Below are 20,701 nucleotides of genomic sequence, written 5' to 3'. Positions count from 1 at the left end.
TGGAAAGGACTGCATGCAGTTGCCAGCTGGAAAAGAGCCATTCAAATTCGGAGGAGAACTGGGCAAATTCATTTTCGGCAAAACCCGTGACTGCCGGTTGATCACGCATATGATAAGTCCCAAACGGATTCACAGCGACATGCGCTCCATAGTTTCACACGATCTTGAGACAGCTTTTGAAAGTATGTTTCTGATAAGCTATTATATTTATTCTCCAATTTTAAATGCAATCACTCAAAAATGAAAAACTTTCATCTGGGGGTATTAAAAAGGTCATTAGTTTGATCTGCTTGATTTTCTGATATAACTTTCTTTAAGCACAGAAAACAGTCTTCTTCGCAAATCCAGAGAGCTAATCAATTACATAGCATGCCTATTAGTTTTTGGACTATATTTTGTTTTGATTAGAAACAGTTAAAGCGAAGTACCCAAAGCAATCTGTCCTAGCTTACCGTGAGGCTAAAGGAGCTGCAAATCAGATGGGAGTGGATTTGAAGAAGAAGTTCAGGAAGCAACGCACAACAGATTTAAATGCTCAGAAAAACCTTCAGAACATCTTTCCTGTTGCCCGAGAAATTTTTTCTCATGTCAGACTTAAACAGAATATAAACGACGAATGTCCGCTTCCTTGATAGACAGATCTTATCTGAATATATGTCCGCATTAAACTCTAAAATTCAGTTTCTTTATGTTTTTTTGTATTTTTTTAAAAATTGCTTTGCAATTTTTCTTCGCAAAAACTTTTCTCAAATCTGTCATTTTGCTGTCAATTTCTTTGACTTGATGTAGTATCTTGCACACTACATCAGTGCAAAAAATCCGTGAACAAAACTTTTTTGCAAAGATTGTTTGAGAAAAAGAACTTTTTGAAGAAGATTTACCAATTTATGCTTCGCCAAAAAATCTGACAAATTGGAATTTTTTTATTTGTACTTTGTTGATTTTCGTTTGTCTTTCGGGCATTCAATAACTGCTTCTTTTTCTTCTGCTAAAAAATCTTTCGATCAATTTTATTGATTCGATTGTTGACTTCAAGAGTTTTTCACAGCAAATGTTTTTAGATAAAATGCGAAAAAAGCACAAGAGCGTTATCCTTGCGCAGTGTGATGCACATGTGACAAAAGCCGTTTTGGAGGAAACAGACCGTTTTGTTGATACAATGGTTAACAAACTATCAGTGGAAGAGTACCAAGATCTTTTGGAATCCTCTCCTCTTCATTTATTTTACGACCAATTGCTGCAAAAATGTTATCAAGAAGCAAAGAATGCAAACTTTTCCATTCGTCCGGACAGTTTTTGTGGCTATGGGTTATTTTATGGTGGTGCTGATATTCTGGAAACTAGCAAACAAAAGGACTGTTTAGAGGGTCTCTGGGCGCTGCTAGAAGTCATTGATAAAGAGGATCAACAACTGATAAAGCCAATTTCATTGAAGTTGGCAGAAAATCGAGAGTTATGATTGAAGCCGTGCGGTTTGCGAATCACTCATGCAAACCAAACTGCAAATATGACATTAAGGAAGTAAATAACAGGAAGCGTGTCATGCTCAGGCTTGTACGAGATATTTCACCTGGAGAAGAACTGACCGTTTTCTATGGGAATTCGATATTTGGTAGGAACAATTGTGATTGCTTATGCCCTCACATGAAAACTCATTTGGTTACAGTTAATGAGAAAACGACTATAGAAAATTCTTTGTATCTAAAACCCACGAGCAAAAACGTAGCGGTTAACTCGAGATCAAATTTGACGCAACACCGTAGGCGGCTATTCGTTGATTATAAATCAAGGAAGCGCGTTAAACTTGACAGCGAACTAAGACATTTTGCATCCGATTCCTCAGATGACTACAGTTCAAAAGAAAGCAATGAAAACAGTTCCAGTGAAAACAGTTCAAACAAAAATGACACAGCCAATGAGAGAAAAACCGTTTTGAACATTGAAAACGAAAGCAGTCAAAGTGAGGTTGCTTTCAATGGCAGTTCGAGAAACTTGAACAATGAGGACATTTCAAGTGCAAGTGATGCAAACCAAAACCCAAGCTCAACTGATGTGGAAGAAAGTTTGACCGATAGCGACATAAACTCAACTACTATCTCAACTGATGATGAAGAAATTTTGGCTGATAGTGACAACGATTTAGTTTCAACTGCATTTGATGAGAAAAATGTTCCTGTTGATAATGAAAACTCAAGCTCAAATGGTCTTGCAAATGGTGTTGGGTTATCGAACAATTGTCGCTATCTAATATCTTCTCCTAATGAATCACAAGCTCTTCTCATAGTGATAAATGATGTATCCGAAATTGGGTCGCCAGAAGTTGGTTTAAATGAAAGTTCCGAGTCGACAGAGGTGGAGTAACACGATGAATTGAGCGAAATCAGCATTCCGAACTTCAGACTGTGTGTGAACCCCATTATTGCTAAGCATGGTTCCTCTGATGCAGAGGCCAGTGATTGGATCCGACTTTTAAAGCTTACTATTAAATCTCATCAATTTCCAAGTTTCAAGTCGATTAAAAAAACTTATCACTCATCCAAACGCCACATTAGCAACTCCGTGAAAAGCTGTGCTTCGGGAGATGCGTTTTTTCTAATTTTTGTTAAGGAACCTCAAGATATTGTACAGAAAAATATTGCGACTAATTTGAAGTACGATTCAAAACGAGAGCGGTCTTCCGATTTGAAGATTCCTACTGCTATGAGTTCTAAGCAAAGATCTATCAACATATACTTGCTTATGAATTCAGATGGTGTCAGGCTGTTGAGGTCATCAGGGAAATGTTTGTGGCCAGTCTGATTTGCAGTAGCCAATTTGCCGCCAAAACTTCGATCATCTTTCAAAAATATAGTACTGGCAAGTTTATGGTTTGGATTCAAGAAACCGTCGTGGAACCAAATTTTTGAGGTAGGTTTTTTGTAATTTCGCTAAATAGCAACTTTTATGGGCTCCATAAATTACGATTTTTTAGTATATTGGGAGGGAACTTGAAAAGAAACCGAATTTTGAATTTCAAAAGAAGACGGCCAGTTTGAACTTCCACGTTTTCCTTCTTGTCTCCGACTTGCCTGCAACTGCCTCGATGTCGAATATGCATCACCATCTTGCTACTTACGGCTGTACATTGTGTCTTATTGAGACAAAGTTACACGAGAAGACGAGATATTATCCATTGAAACAAACTTCAATGAGAACACCTGACGTGCATCAAAATTGTATTGAGATTTTGGAACGTCGAAACTTTACGGCTTTCAAAGGTGTTAAAGGCAGAAGTAAGCTTTTCGACATCATACCCAATTTACCACTGGCTGCAAAGATTGATGTTATGCATCAGGTCTACTTGGGTGTTGCAAAAGTTCTACTTCATGTCATAGTTTCGAAAATAGTGAAATCAGATATTGAATCCATCAACAACATTGTTCGGAGTCTTAAAGTAAGTTGCAATTTTATTTAAAATCCGGATATTCAGTTTCAACACGCATTAATTTGTTTTTGTTCATTTATTTCGGTTGCCCAGTGAATTCAAGCGAAGAATAAGACCACTAAGTCAAATTGAGTTTTTCAAAGCAAATGAATACAGAGCATGGCTTTTTTACATCGGTCCTGTACTGTTCAGTTTCGCAGTTAACGAGAAACTGTATGAGCGGTTTAAACTTTTCAGTTTTTCTATTCGCTTATTGATTATTTCCTCAGCATACGCCAATGATGCAGATGATTTGATTAAATCTGTTCTATCAGATTTGAAAGAGGATCACTCAGAGCACCTGTTTACGGCAAATGTCCACTCCTTGATGCATCTATCATGGCAAGTACGGCAGTTTGGACCACTTTGGACGTCTTCAGCAATGATGTTTGAGTCTGCAAATTATTTGTTTCTAATTTCTTTGCAATTTGATTTTTATTGGGTTCTTCTTCAAGTGGCAACACCCAAAGACTAGTCTCAGAGCACAACACGTGGTTACATATCAGCATCCTTAATTTGGACCTAAAAGTTTTGTTTTCAATCAAAAAAATCTTGAAATATGGAAAGAGATACAAAATCCATTTTAGAGGCATGCTTCTGAAAAAAACGATTTGTAACTGATTTTGGCGATTTGCTTTTCCAGCTTAGTTACCATGCAAAACATTACAAGTCATTGACTACAAGACTGGAGACACCTTCTTTTTTGAAGTCAAAATGAACGTTGTCTGAACTCTGTTTCACGTTGTTTTACGTCAGTTCCGGAGATTTTGGGCTTTGTTTTAGCCCAAAAAATGGAGTACAAAACAGTATTTTGTTAATATCTGCTAAAGTGCCGGACCAAATTAAACGGGAGTAGTCGCATTTTGTTAGCACTAAACTCTTCTTGCTTGCAGTGTTTAGTTGGTTTCTCAAATCGTCCTAAACAAAAACTTATTAATGTTTAAATTTGAAAAAAGTCGCAATTTCGGGCTATGTTGAGTGACCCAAAATTTCGCTACAACAAAGCACAAGCTTTACCCAACAAATCTTAGTGTATTATAGTCCTAAATTAGAGGGGAGTATCCCCAAATATGCTTTGCATAGTAGTTTTTGCAATTGAGACAGTCAAATTTGGCTCTAAATTTGGTGACCTCGCTTTTTTGGTCAATTAGCATTTTTGTTACGAGCTGATTGTTTCAGGATGAATATTTTCTTTCTATTTATTTTGATCTTGTGCTTCAATCACAGCCTTCAGGGAAAAGAAAGCCAGGTAAATAAGAATAGTTGCAACAGATATCCAGGCAAAATCTGCATTTGCGGAGCAAACAACTTGCTTTATCACATTGAGAAAGGAACTTAAGTTTGTACTTTTTCGAATTTCCCATTCAATTTTTGACCAAAACGAGTAATTTTTGGCATAATTTGTTGCTGTTAGGACATTCTTCTCTGGAATGGCTAGTCACAGTCCTGAAGATATTCATCAGAACAGTTATTCAATGTTGAAACCGGAAAAACAAAATTTTTTCTCAAATTTTATGGCTTAAAGGTGTTTTGCGCAATTGAACAAGTTTTTGGGCGTGCGTTTTATGTTTTCTAGACACTATTTAGGTTGCTGAAGCTAAATGTATCAAATTATGGCCTTAATTCAACAATTTTTCTTTTTTCACGAGTTCATCAAATTTCTGTGGATGTTGTTTTATGTCAAAACACACAAAACATCATAACCTTCATGGTGAAGTGGGAAATTTTTTACCACCTCACAATGAAGGTTTGCCGTGACCTACACCGTAGAAGTGGACCAGAATTACACCCACAAATACGCCGGGAACGCCGTTTCACGTTGTTTTACGTCGGTTCCGGAGATCATGGGCTTCGATTTAAGCCCAAAAAATGGGGTACAGAACAGTATTTGGTTAATATCTTCTAAAGTATTGAACCAAATTAAACGGGAGTGGCCGCTTTTTGTTGACACTGAAATCCTCTTGCTTGCAGTGCTTGCTTGGTTTCTCAAATTGTCCTAATCAAAATGTTATTAATGTTAAATTTGAAAAAAGTCGAATTTTTGGCCCAAAATGAGTGACCCAAATTTCGGTATAACAAAACACGAGAGTTACCCAACAAATGTTAGCGTTTTAGAATCTTCAGTTAATGGGGAGTATCGCCATATATATTTTATATGGTATTTTATGTAGTTCAGACGTTGAACTTTGGCTCTGAACAGCGGTAACCTCGCTTTTTTGGATATTTGGCAGGGTAAAAGCTGGCAACCATCCAAAAGCTCAACCTAAGAAGTCTAAACGGAAACGAGATGCTGGAAAATCTTCTGATGTGAAATCGTCAAAAAAGATCCGTTTTGGCGACTCTTTGGGAGAAGTGGCGAGACATTGTGAACCACTAGTCACGTTGGGAGCCACTTTGACGCCTCTTGAGGTTTTTTACACTTGAGTTAATGCTTTTTTAGTTTAGTTGAACAAACCAAGTTTTCCTATTAATCAATAATTAATGATAGTCGAAAGATATTTCTTCGAACGTGTTTTATTGTACATTTTGGAAATCTATTCGCTTTAGAGCTCCAAGACGGTTCCGGAGAAGCTTCTCACAGATCTTGTGGAAAGCTTGACAGGAAGTTTCAAACAAGTATTAGCTACACAGGAGGAGCACGCACGGAAGATGGCGAAAGAAAACCAACTAATGAGATCAAAACTGATTTTCGTATTGAAACAAGCCAGGAGTTCTAGCTCTTCCACTTCGTTGTCGACAGTACCAATTCCGTTCGCGATGAGGGTGATCCATTGTGGTTCGGAAAATTGGACTTGATGACGCTTGTTCCAAATGGTGGGCCTTCTTCTTTTGGCAGGGCTCTCGGTGCTGCAATGTTCGGTGAAGAGGATAAATGCCAGCACATAAACTTCCGCATAGGACAAAAAGTGTTGAAATCAAATGCCCGCAAGCCATGCAGCAAACCAGTCGAAGATGTTTTCAGGCAATGCGTTGCCCGTAATTTTGTCGACAACGCTGAGGCAGCAACTGAAATGGCAATTGGAGGCGCTAATCAATATCGCATCGAGATGCGTCAAAACCATCCATCTAAAGTTTAAAACAAGGCTAAGGAGAATATTCCGCCGTCCGAATAACCAAAACTTCCAGAAATAAATTTAAAGTAGGAGGACGTTTTGATCTGATCATTTTTTGACGCTTAACTTTCAATGTCTTGTGTTGCTGTTTCTTTCCTTATTTAGATGTTCTTAGAAGAGTTCTTTCTTTATTCCACTTTTACATGTTTTGCATCAATTTTTATCAGAACTTTTGAAACTGATGAGTGGTGTAATTTATCAGCTCTTTTGTTACGGAGTAATGCCCTGATTTTATTATTCCTGCCTCTGCTGCTTTCTTATTTTTATCAAGTTTTGTTCTTTCTTTTGTTTAATTTATAGTTTCCTGATAGGTTTTCTGGTCATTTAGTGGGGTTTCTGGTTCTGTTTAGACTCGTCCATAGCTCTTGTTTTTCCATTACTGATTGGTGGCCTAATAACTGTCGAGTTTCAATCGCTGCATAATTTTTCAGAGGCATGTCTCAATCAAACAAGAGTCCGGTTTTTACTGACAACGAAGGTCTCAGCTCTGATGCTTCACCTCCAGTAGAAAAGAAAAGAAAGAAAATTTCTCGTAGCAACGACAGCGAGGGAGAGAACTGTGACGCAGTTATGGATAATGGGGGTGGGGTACTTGCCAATGATAAACGTTCATTGCAGCAAATTGGTGCTGGTGCTAGTCGTAAGAAGCCTGACTCAAATCGATGTCCTGATGATGAAGACAAAAATGCGAATGCTTTGGAGACCACAACAATAATGAAACAAGTCTCTCCAGGGGAAACTCCTATTTCAAAAGATCTGGAGAAACCTGATGCTTTAACTGCCTATCCAACGATAACATCATTTCAAGACAGCATTAAGAGTATGCTTGCCAAACACCAGGCCCGATTCAAGTCCATTAGAAACAATGAGAGAGCATCAAACCTTGAGTTCCTTGGTTCTGAAGAGCATTTTCTTTTTGGAGAGAGTCTTTTTGTTGACAATAATCTGTCGGCTGAGCCAGTATTTGTGAATGGAAAGGACTGCATGCAGTTGCCAGCTGGAAAAGAGCCATTCAAATTCGGAGGAGAACTGGGCAAATTCATTTTCGGCAAAACCCGTGACTGCCGGTTGATCACGCATATGATAGGTCCCAAACGGATTCACAGCGACATGCGCTCCATAGTTTCACACGATCTTGAGACAGCTTTTGAAAGTATGTTTCTGATAAGCTATTATATTTATTCTCCAATTTTAAATGCAATCACTCAAAAATGAAAAACTTTCATCTTGGGGTATTAAAAAGGTCATTAGTTTGATCTGCTTGATTTTTTGATTTAACTTTCTTTAAGCACAGAAAACAGTCTTCTTCGCAAAACCAGAGAGCTAATCAATTACATAGCATGCCTATTAGTTTTTGGACTATATTTTGTTTTGTTTAGAAACAGTTAAAGCGAAGTACCCAAAGCAATCTGTCCTAGCTTACCGTGAGGCTAAAGGAGCTGCAAATCAGATGGGACTGGATTTGAAGAAGAAGTTCAGGAAGCAACGCACAACAGATTTAAATGCTCAGAAAAACCTTCAGAACATCTTTCCTGTTGCCCGAGAAATTTTTTCTCATGTCAGACTTAAACAGAATATAAACGACGAATGTCCGCTTCCTTGATAGACAGATCTTATCTGAATATATGTCCGCATTAAACTCTAAAATTCAGTTTCCTTATATGTTTTTTTGTATTTTTTTAAAAATTGCTTTGCAATTTTTCTTCGCAAAAACTTTTCTCAAATCTGTCATTTTGCTGTCAATTTCTTTGACTTGATGTAGTATCTTGCACACTACATCAGTGCAAAAAATCCGTGAACAAAACTTTTTTGCAAAGATTGTTTGAGAAAAAGAGCTTTTTGGAGAAGATTTACCAATTTATGCTTCGCCAAAAAATCTGACAAATTGGAAGTTTTTTATTTGTACTTTGTTGATTTTCGTTTGTCTTTCGGGCATTCAATAACTGCTTCTTTTTCTTCTGCTAAAAAATCTTTCGATCAATTTTATTGATTCGATTGTTGACTTCAAGAGTTTTTCACAGCAAATGTTTTTAGATAAAATGCGAAAAAAGCACAAGAGCGTTATCCTTGCGCAGTGTGATGCACATGTGACAAAAGCCGTTTTGGAGGAAACAGACCGTTTTGTTGATACAATGGTTAACAAACTATCAGTGGAAGAGTACCAAGATCTTTTGGAATCCTCTCCTCTTCATTTATTTTACGACCAATTGCTGCAAAAATGTTATCAAGAAGCAAAGAATGCAAACTTTTCCATTCGTCCGGACAGTTTTTGTGGCTATGGGTTATTTTATGGTGGTGCTGATATTCTGGAAACTAGCAAACAAAAGGACTGTTTAGAGGGTCTCTGGGCGCTGCTAGAAGTCATTGATAAAGAGGATCAACAACTGATAAAGCCAATTTCAAAATTCCAAGCCACTGAAGTTGGCAGAAAATCGAGAGTTATGATTGAAGCCGTGCGGTTTGCGAATCACTCATGCAAACCAAACTGCAAATATGACATTAAGGAAGTAAATAACAGGAAGCGTGTCATGCTCAGGCTTGTACGAGATATTTCACCTGGAGAAGAACTGACCGTTTTCTATGGGAATTCGATATTTGGTAGGAACAATTGTGATTGCTTTTGCCCTCACATGGAAAGTCATTTGGTTACAGTTAATGAGAAAACGACTATAGAAAATTCTTTGTATCTAAAACCCACGAGCAAAAACGTAGCGGTTAACTCGAGATCAAATTTGACGCAACACCGTAGGCGGCTATTCGTTGATTATAAATCAAGGAAGCGCGTTAAACTTGACAGCGAACTAAGACATTTTGCATCCGATTCCTCAGATGACTACAGTTCAAAAGAAAGCAATGAAAACAGTTCCAGTGAAAACAGTTCAAACAAAAATGACACAGCCAATGAGAGAAAAACCGTTTTGAACATTGAAAACGAAAGCAGTCAAAGTGAGGTTGCTTTCAATGGCAGTTCGAGAAACTTGAACAATGAGGACATTTCAAGTGCAAGTGATGCAAACCAAAACCCAAGCTCAACTGATGTGGAAGAAAGTTTGACCGATAGCGACATAAACTCAACTACTATCTCAACTGATGATGAAGAAACTTTGGCTGATAGTGACAACGATTTAGTTTCAACTGCATTTGATGAGAAAAATGTTCCTGTTGATAATGAAAACTCAAGCTCAAATGTTCTTGCAAATGGTGTTGGGTTATCGAACAATTGTCGCTATCTAATATCTTCTCCTAATGAATCACAAGCTCTTCTCATAGTGATAAATGATGTATCCGAAATTGGGTCGCCAGAAGTTGGTTTAAATGAAAGTTCCGAGTCGACAGAGGTGGAGTAACAAGATGAATTGAGCGAAATCAGCATTCCGAACTTCAGACTGTGTGTGAACCCCATTATTGCTAAGCATGGTTCCTCTGATGCAGAGGCCAGTGATTGGATCCGACTTTTAAAGCTTACTATTAAATCTCATCAATTTCCAAGTTTCAAGTCGATTAAAAAAACTTATCACTCATCCAAACGCCACATTAGCAACTCCGTGAAAAGCTGTGCTTCGGGAGATGCGTTTTTTCTAATTTTTGTTAAGGAACTTCAAGATATTGTACAGAAAAATATTGCGACTAATTTGAAGTACGATTCAAAACGAGAGCGGTCTTCCGATTTGAAGATTCCTACTGCTATGAGTTCTAAGCAAAGATCTATCAACATATACTTGCTTATGAATTCAGATGGTGTCAGGCTGTTGAGGTCATCAGGGAAATCTTTGTGGCCAGTCTGATTTGCAGTAGCCAATTTGCCGCCAAAACTTCGATCATCTTTCAAAAATATAGTACTGGCAAGTTTATGGTTTGGATTCAAGAAACCGTCGTGGAACCAAATTTTTGAGGTAGGTTTTTTGTAATTTCGCTAAATAGCAACTTTTATGGGCTCCATAAATTACGATTTTTTAGTATATTGGGAGGGAACTTGAAAAGAAACCGAATATTGAATTTCAAAAGAAGACGGCCAGTTTGAACTTCCACGTTTTTCTTCTTGTCTCCGACTTGCCTGCAACTGCCTCGATTTTGAATATGCATCACCATCTTGCTACTTACGGCTGTACATTGTGTCTTATTGAGACAAAGTTACACGAGAAGACGAGATATTATCCATTGAAACAAACTTCAATGAGAACACCTGACGTGCATCAAAATTGTATTGAGATTTTGGAACTTCGAAACTTTACGGCTTTCAAAGGTGTTAAAGGCAGAAGTAAGCTTTTCGACATCATACCCGATTTACCACTGGCTGCAAAGATTGATGTTATGCATCAGGTCTACTTGGGTGTTGCAAAAGTTCTACTTCATGTCATAGTTTCGAAAATAGTGAAATCAGATATTGAATCCATCAACAACATTGTTCGGAGTCTTAAAGTAAGTTGCAATTTATTTAAAATCCGGATATTCAGTTTCAACACGCATTAATTTGTTTTTGTTCATTTATTTCGGTTGCCCAGTGAATTCAAGCGAAGAATAAGACCACTAAGTCAAATTGAGTTTTTCAAAGCAAATGAATACAGAGCATGGCTTTTTTACATCGGTCCTGTACTGTTCAGTTTCGCAGTTAACGAGACACTGTATGAGCGGTTTAAACTTTTCAGTTTTTCTATTCGCTTATTGATTATTTCCTCAGCATACGCCAATGATGCAGATGATTTGATTAAATCTGTTCTATCAGATTTGAAAGAGGATCACTCAGAGCACCTGTTTACGGCAAATGTCCACTCCTTGATGCATCTATCATGGCAAGTACGGCAGTTTGGACCACTTTGGACGTCTTCAGCATGTTTGAGTCTGCAAATTATTTGTTGCAGTCGAAGCTAACAGGGACGGTTTATCAGCTGCCACTGTTAGTCGAGAGATATAGAAGAAACAAAGAGTCTTACAGGGCGACTGTTGAGAATGATATATTGTACTATTTTTGCCACACACTGCGAGGTACAAAGACATTTGTCCGCAGGAGTGTCCCATTTGACTGTGTACCACACTATTTGAAACAAAGTGGCAGGAAATATTTCAGCAACTACGAGTCAGATCTGTTTACCCTGGACTCAATCTCTCATACGTCGGCAAACAACAGTTACATTGCTTATGACTGGAAAAACAAATTTTGCTTTGGCCAAATTAAAAATTTCTATTTAAATGAAGGCTTCGAGATGCTCTCTGTTAATTGCTTCTCCGTGTTGGAGAAATTTCAATGCTCACGTAGAAAAAACTTGAAAATTTATTCCTTTGTAGTTGTTGAAAACAGTGACAGGAGAGTCTCAATCCCTCAGCATACGGTGATTGAGAAATGCATGGCTATTTCAACTACAGATAAATTTTTTTTGACACCCTTACTTTGTATGACTGAACATGATTAAGCACATTGGCATAAAGTTTGTTTGTAAATGTTTATAATTGCGGAACAATGTTAAATTAATTTTCCGTTTGGTTAAAACTTGAAACTGTTGTTTTCGACTAGATGCATTGTTTAGACAGTAGTGAAACTGAAGTTAATGGGCGTCATTTTCCTATAATATCAAGCCGAGATAGATAGATATATAGATAGATAGAGATTTTGAGAGTTTGGTCACACTAAATTTTTTGATACTTCTTGGAAATCATACGGAAGACCATAAATGGTTCTTATAAACCATATGTAAGACCATAAATGATTCTTGAAAACCATATGTAAGACCATAAATGGTTCTTGGAAACCATACGTAAGACCTTAAATGGTTCTTGGAAACTATACGTAAGACCGTAAATGGTTCTTGGAAACCATACGTAAGACCATAAATGGTTCTTGGAAACCATACGTAAGACCATAAATGAAAGTAATGGTTCCATCTGTTTGCCACTCGTTTCCCATCAATCTTGTATGGAATCTTTGAAACCATAAACAAAACCATTTATGGTTCTTAGAAACCATTGCAAGCACATACAAGAAATTTTGGCGCTTCTTGGATGGAACCATTTATGCTCTTACGTATGGTTTCCAAGAACCATTTTTGGTCTTTTTTATGGTTTCAAAGAAGGGTCAACCCGGGCTTTTAGAACAAAGAAACTGATGCGTCTTATGTCTACAGAAAGTTGTAAAGTTTAATACTCTTTTTTACCTCAAATCAAATAAATGCAGGAATAAGATACCATTGAAACTTTTCCTTGTGACTCCCGACATTTGACGACATAAAATCAAACTTATAAAACAGATTACCACTATTGTGCATGTAAAATTTTCTACCTTTGCCAGCTTTCTATTAAAAACCGTTTAAAACTGCTATGATAAATATATATCGATCGGCTAAAATCAACTGAACAAAAAAACGATTTGAGAGTTTGGTTACTTAAAGAAATTACAATGGTTGTTAGGTGATTCTTCGCAACATCAGCGCTGTGTTCTCTAATGGCCTGAATGCTTTGATGGGTCCCACGGGGGCAGGAAAAAGTACTCTTCTGGATCTGTTGGCCAATAGGAAGAACCAGGCGGGAGTTGAGGGACGGATTCTGTTGGACGGAGAGCAAATTGGGGACAACTTCAATTTGGCCTCAGGGTGAGTTTATTCGAATCGTGATATCACTTTCTTTTGGGTGTTTTTAAGTTTTAATAAAATGATTTTGATTAAAAGGATCTTTTGCAATAATATTTGATAATAACCTTTGAGTGAAGAACAAAGAATTTTTGCTGACAACAAAATTATTAGTGTTCACTCTTAGTTCCTGGTTAGCAAAATGCCGAGAGTCCAACAATTGATGTTTACTTCACACTTATCTAATTTTATCAGCTTATCAGAATTGGAATCCCAAAAATTAATTAATTAACTTCATCCCGTCTAAATTTTTCACATCAATTGATTAATTGTGCCATTAGTAAATAAAAAACAGAAGTAAACAAAGTTGTTTTTATGTTGACAGTTATGTGACGCAAGAGGACATAATAATGGGAACTCTGACAGTGAGGGAGAACTTGATGTTCGCAGCCAACCTGAAAATGAGGGAGTCTACTCCTGACCAGAGGGCAGAGTGTGTGGACGAAATAGTGCACGATCTGGCATTGACAAGGTAAAGAAGCACTTAACCTGTGTTGAACACAGTGTGATAAAAGAGAACTTGATCATAGAAATTTTATGGTGATGTAGTGAGACTGATTTTTATGAAGTTAATTCATGTCACATGTCAAAGTGTCTTTTGGTTTCAAAAATTCTTTCTAATTTTTGACACTCAACAGAAACGGTAAAAATTGCTAATTATTTTCATAAGAAATTTCTTAAGAAAATTCCTTTTCTTAAGAAAGAAGTTCAAGATTTTTGCGGCAATTCTTTGAAAGTTTTTTTGTTGTTTATGTCCATTCTTCTAGTTATTCAAAACTTTTACTTCATCACAGTTTTTATTACACATGGATCACAAAATGTTTGGTTTTTCGCTAAGTCAGCAGTTAACAGTTATTAAGCCTGCAATGTTTTTTTAATTTGCTAAAATTTGAAGATCAAATTCACATATAATGATTATTTTGTTCAGGTGTGAACATACGAAGATAGGGAATGAGTTGTTCAAGGGAGTGTCAGGTGGAGAGAGGAAGAGATGTTGCATCGGAATGGAACTGGTCACTAAACCCAAAATCCTCTTCTTGGGTGAGTCAGAATTTTACTTCATATCCTTCCACACTTTCACACTCATACCTTATTCTAAGTGCCTTAATCATCATGGTGGGTTTGGGTTTAAACCATGCATGCGAAGCAAACAAACTCATGCAGGATTCTAGTGAGAAAATTGCAACATAAAAGAAAGATGACGCCAGTGGCAAAATGCCTTATAAAACTTTAGATCATAGACTTTGATTCATTATAAAACCTACAAAATATCGTAATATAAAGTACCTTTAAAAGACTAAATATCGTTCGCATACATTTTTCTAATTATTCATGTGATTTGATTTTGTTAGGACAATTGTACTCTTTTCGGATGTGAGATAGAAAGCTGGTACTGTCCGCAGTTAGCTGACTGACTCTGTCTACATATTTGTTTTTCCTTTCAAGAACCAAAAAATAAGCCAAATTATGGCAGTTTTCAACTACGGCGATGATATTTTATATTGAAAGGTGTTTTATTTTAGATGAACCGACAACTGGACTGGACTCTACGACTGCAATGAGTGTAATATCTCTCCTCAAGGATCTAGCGAACAAGGGACCAGCCACAGTTATATTCAGCATACATCAGCCAAGGTTAGCGCCAAAGTTTCTCTAGACCAAATTCATACACTGGATTCAAGTCTGTTCGTTACGATTACTCAATTCATCAATCCTTCAACTTTATTTGATTCCTCGAAGTTGAAAGGCATTTAAGCATTGATTGGGTCGTTAGAAGCTCAAATTAGAATCGTTAGAATCTCAAATTAAATTGGTAACTTTAAAGTTCCAGTTGAAAGTTACACTTCCACTTCAAATTTTGCCATATTGTTTTATCTTGATACAATTGGTCTGCGCCCATCCAGAATTGCTCCCGAAGAAAATCTGTATTTCAATTTTGAGTACTTTTATAATCTAAATAATTGAACAGCATGAATAAATCTTTCTTCTGACGCTTTCGTCCCGAGACTCTGATCGCGATTCCACTTTATTAATTATTCTACTTGTTTCTTGGATAGGATTTTGTCGTTCGTAACTGTATTCTTTCGATGGCCAGAAAGACCTTTTTAGATATTTTATTCATAAGAATATTTGTTCCGACCCCTCTCTGAGGGGGGAGGAACTATATACTCAAATGTTTTTTTTGTTCAGACAATATTGGCCGATCGATATAATAATCGTACAGAGCTGTGAGTGGTATCATTCGAAAGCCCGTCCAGCGTAGAATATGGAATCAAAAGATTTTTTCAATTTTTGCTTTTTGCAGGGAGTTATCGAGGTTTAAAGTTTTGTGAATATTAGACGTAATTCAGCTATTTTTTTCAGCTTTTTGACCAAATTTTTGCCAATTTTTAACAAATTGCCGTCAATATTGCTAAAATATGTTGAAATTGATAATTGTAGTGTTATTGATTATATCTCTAAAGATAGAGGAGGGCTGCTGAATTGTTGGATCCGAGTTTTTGGCTAAAATGTATGCCAAATTTTTCAAAATTCAGAATTTTTGTCGAAAAAATGGCTTTTTTTAGCCCACTTGCTTTAAAATTGTTAAAAGCAGACACCACCTTTTAACTGGGGCTATTTTCTTCTTAATCTCAAAAAAGAACTAGTTGTACTCCCACTGGCTTTAACAGTCGTCCGAATTATAATTTTGCCAATTTTTTGCAAATTTAAAGTCGATGACTATACAAAACGCATTTTATATTTTTGACAAAAAGAAAGTTTTTGTATAGAATTGATCTATTTCTCGAGCATTTCAACAATTAGGTGTTTTTTTAGACGCAAAATGTGGGGTGATCATCATCTCAACATGAACCCTCATGATAATATTTTTTTTAGATTTTAGTGGGGTGCGACCATTTTTTCAAAAAATTTCCGCTATGTGAAAGTTTTTTACGAAAATTACGGACAAGAATTTTAAATCAGAGCTCAATTAATTACAGATACTGTTTTCAGTAAACGAGACCCAACGAGATTATATTATCGTTTTGGAATTAAGCTCATTTTTATGACTCTGATCAATTGCTTTCGTAAAAATTTTATGGAATTCTTGCGGTTTGTTTTCATTTCTTATGATTTTTGTAGTTCAATTTTTTAGTGTCCCCAATCACAAATCCAGTTAATTTTAGAAGGTATTTTTTCACTTGTTATCTAATGTCTGTTAAGACTTTGAATATCTTTTTTTTTTGAGGAAATGTCCTTGAATTTTTGAAATTTGCCAATAATTTTTCTTATTCCTCTCAACTTCGGCCGCAGTCTCCGTAAAAACAGACGGAAATTGACTTCCTGTGATGTATAAATTGATGTCAGTTATGATTTTATGTTCAACTAATGGTTTCTTTATTTTGGTACCACGCGTTTTCAATTTTTCTTTTATTTTTCATCATAATTGCATATTTTATGAGTTCATTTTGTTTCCTTTTCCGAATATCACATTATTGACAAGTTCAATTGAAGGAAGGCATTGTAGAGAAAATGCACAGCCTTGGAAAAAGCGTATCTTAATTGGTTTTGTTGAGTAGTTTATGCTTTTTGGGCTGTGATACAGTTATTTCGCAAAATTTTGTGGGTTTTTGATTTTGCGTAAATTTCTCTTTCTTTTGGTTTTTGTACGCCACATAACCATTAAATATAGAAATTAATTGTTTTATTAAGACGTATAGGTCAACCGATTTGAAGTTTTCAGTTTATAGCTTTTTGTTTTAAAAACTTTCAAATTAATTTAAAAAAGGTTTTTTCTATTGTTCTCCTTTTTGCTTTTATTTTCGTCACCACGTAACTCAATCTCACTCATTCGAACTCTCAATTCTTTTTGCTGATTCAAACATTTTTTCTGCGCATTGTTCTGCGTTGTGACTGATTGCTTGGACCATTTAGTTTCATAAAAAAAGTCGAGATTTCTAAACTGTTCAATTTTTGGGTTTCTTTTCGTTGTCATGTCTAAGTAGTCCTTTTATAAGGAAGACTTGTTGCTGATAAGATGACCGGAAGATGATGATTTACAGTTCTTGCAGGTAACATCTTATAAATATAGTGCTTTGAACAATGTCTTGTTGTAAAATGTTTTGAAGTTTTGGCTTCTTTACGAATTTGTTTTTTTTTGTGGGCTCGTCATTTAGTCTCCTTATTAACAGATTTAATTGGCTTCCTGAGGTGTTGAAACTTAATCCAACGCTTTTTTTGGAATTCTAAGTCTGTTGTGACTTTTGAAAAAATCTTTTTTCAAAAGAAAATTGGGTTTTTGAGCTTCGTCTTTTTTAAATAGTTTTTCGGTCGATTTATAGCTCTGTCTCTAAAAACACAGGTCAAAACCCGTTTCAGTGAGCTATAATTTTTAACGGTTTCAGCTTCAAACATTTGTTTCTCGGCTTTGTTACAATTGTTTCTACGAGATTTCATAAAATGTTAGATTTTTACATATTTGAAAGAGTTTTTGGTTTCTTTTTAAATTACAACAATAGTCGTTGGTCCCAGTGACTTTGAATGTTTGCGCCATCGAACATTGAATAATGACCTGTCTGAATTGCTTGCTATCTATATATAAATGAACATTTTAGTGGTTTCAGTTGATATCTAATGACAATAATAACTGTGAAATTAATTGTTTCCAAAAATGGAAAAGCATCTTTGAACTTCGCACCTGTTTGCTTTTTTTTGTCTACCTGTTAACCAATCGCTTTGGGGACAGGTTGCATATCTTTTCTACTGAAGCATAGCTTAAATGTTTTGGTTTATCTGATGCGAGTTTGCTTTTGTTATGTTTTTTCATTTTAGATTGGGTCATTATATTTTATTATAGATTTTATTATAGTTTTGGTCGTAAATAATGTTTGTAGTTTGATTGTTATTTTTGTCCTTTCTAGTAGTCATATTATCAACAACTTTCATCGGCGATCTAGTGTGGCATTATCGTATTTCATTGGTTGTTTATTGAACGATGTGTATGTTTTTGAAAGTTTTCCATCTCTTCTACATTTGGTAGCCAATTAAGTCAAGAATGCGGATGAGCGGGGTCAGAACATTATGTGCGCACGCACATTACCGAGCCTCCTTGTTTGTAATTTGAATTTGAGTGCAATGTTGAAACTATCCTTTTGATTTTTAATTTATTTTTCTACTCAATTCAGCAAAAATTAGAGCTAACAAAATCGCAAAACATATCAAAATTAATTTCCAAAATTTTGCAACACTCTGACCTTAAAAAAACACAAATTGCAAGATGCTGACGCATATGTATGCATTTTTTTTGAAGTGTTCTGAAAAAAAATCATAATGTTATGACGGGTACTTTTTTTGTTCAGATACTCAATATACAAATACTTTGACCGAGTACACCTTCTGTCCTGTTTCGGAGAGACAGTCTACCATGGCCAGGCAGACCAGGCTGTGTCCTACTTTGCACGAGAAGGCTTCGTCTGCGACAAGCGAGAAAACCCAACCGATTTCTTCCTCGATGTCATTATCCAGAATTCGAAGTTTGGACCCAATATTGGCACTAACTACAAAGCAGTGTTATCAACTTTTGACGAGGAAAAATCCCAAAATATCGCTAATGTACTCGACTACGGTGAGCCCAAAAACTTAGTCCAAGCATTTTTGCAATCTCCCAAATTTGAGGAAGTTGAGGCGAAAATTAAGGGAATCGAGGAAGAATTACATGACAAAAAGATCCGGCGACCGTACTATGAAAAGCTCTCCTATGCAACAAATACATGGGAACAATTTTCGTATCTATGTGATCGATCGATTAAAAACGTCACTTTATCACCTCGGGTTGTCCTAATCCCCACAATTGCCTCCTGCTTGCTGGCCTGTATTTTCGGCTGGATGAGCCGCGACTGGAAATTCGACTTGGTGGGTTTTCAGAACTTGTACGGCGCTTTATTCTTCATGGTCATCCAACCAGTTATGGGAACCTTCCCTGCAATTGATATAATGCTCAGCGGGCAGAAGTTTTTCCTTCATGAAACTTCGAAAGGATATTACTCAGCGTTGCCTTATCTAGCGTCCAAATTCGTATCTGAGCTAGTATTGCTGTGTGGCATACCGGCATTTTGTTTCTCAGTCTTATGCTATTTGATCATTCGCCTAAAACGTGAATGGCTTGCGTTTTGTATCTTTGTAGGCGTTAACGAATTAGGAGCTTTTGCGGCCTGTTGTTTGATATTTTTCATTAGCGCAGCAGCTGGAACTTACGAAGTCGCGACCGCAATTGTCCCCGGAGTCCTGGTAGTCATGATTCTATTTTCCGGACTTTTCCTTAATTTAACAAGTCTTTCATCTGTCTTCAGAGCTCTGGAATATGTAAGCATTCCACGACATATGTTATCCCTTCAAGCTAGTTTTCAACTAACCGATACGTTATTTTGCGGTGTGAGAAGTTTCTCAGATCCAAAAACCAACGACCAATCAGAAAATGCCTCGTCAGGTAATTCGACTGCGGTCGGCAGTGATTCATATTCCAGTTTATACGCTTGCGAAACTGGGGAGTATCAATTGGAATTAAATGGAATTGGATATGACTACAAATCCAGAGTTGAGAGCTTAATTTTCCTACTTTTATTCCCGATTATTCTAATACCACTCACTTACATCGTGCTTCATGTCAAATCAAAGCGCAAACTTTAAATGAAATCCATTGCATTATGTTGAATGTGTAAAATAAGTGTATAAACGTAACTTTAAAAAAATTCTTTGATTGAATATTTTAAAGAGTGCTTAAGATACTCAGGTAAGCATTTCCCAGGATGAGGTCCACACCCAAATTGACTTCTGATCAGACCCAGTCGAGCGCACACCCGTGTGTTCCCAGACCGAAATTACAGGGTCTTTTCGGAAGTTCGAGCGCACTACGGTCTGATCATGGTCTGGAGATGGTCTGATCAGAGGTCATTTTGGTCTGAAAAGTCTGATCATAGGCGGATTCGAGCGCACTTGGGTCTGATCAGAGGCAATTTCGAGCGCAATTGGATCTGATCATAAATGTCTTCAAACGCAATCGGGTCTGATCAGGGACCATTTCGAACGCATTATTTTTTTCATTTTTTTTTGTTTTTTTTACTGAAAGATGTTGGCTATGCCAAGAGGCAGCCAAAAAACAGCTTTCTGATCAGAGACTCATCTAAAGTCCGATAGCTCTGATCAGAAAAAAAGAGTCCAGCAGATAGCTGAGGCCGGTCCCCTTTAGAGGAAATTTTGGTCAACTGGAGACCACGACGTTTCTTATGGAAAGCTGTCTTAACTCATCCATTGATTCAGAATTATAAACTAATCGGTACACTAAATAAAATTTGTTCTCAACAGTTGGGTTTTGTTTTCTTTAGCAATACTTTTAAAATTGATTTTTCCTTATATGAATTAAATACTGCAAACATCAGGTTTTATGAAATGAATATATTATAACAAAATTCGGAGATTTTTTCATAAGTAAAATCTGTCTCTGATCAGACTATTTCGAGCGCACTTGAGTC

General features: G+C 36.5%; 1 protein-coding gene across 1 annotated transcript in view; it reads left to right on the top strand.

Annotated features, from left to right (window-relative positions):
• LOC142348484 (broad substrate specificity ATP-binding cassette transporter ABCG2-like) overlaps positions 1–19,934 on the top strand; it is a 34,952-nt gene extending 15,018 nt beyond the window's left edge. The window contains exons 2-6 of the mRNA XM_075399859.1: positions 12,976–13,157; positions 13,519–13,665; positions 14,122–14,234; positions 14,717–14,828; positions 18,533–19,934. Of these exons, the coding sequence (XP_075255974.1) occupies positions 12,976–13,157; positions 13,519–13,665; positions 14,122–14,234; positions 14,717–14,828; positions 18,533–19,859 (1,881 nt within the window). The 3' untranslated portion in view covers positions 19,860–19,934. The remainder of the gene's footprint in view (positions 1–12,975; positions 13,158–13,518; positions 13,666–14,121; positions 14,235–14,716; positions 14,829–18,532) is intronic.
• The last annotated feature ends 767 nt before the right edge of the window (positions 19,935–20,701 follow it).

Source organism: Convolutriloba macropyga, chromosome 10 (genome assembly GCF_964194025.1).
Source record: "Convolutriloba macropyga chromosome 10, txConMacr16.3, whole genome shotgun sequence".
NCBI classification, from domain to species: domain Eukaryota; kingdom Metazoa; phylum Xenacoelomorpha; order Acoela; family Convolutidae; genus Convolutriloba; species Convolutriloba macropyga.
The sequence above is the reverse complement of the archived record's forward strand: the minus strand, read 5'-3'. Positions and strand labels throughout refer to the sequence as shown.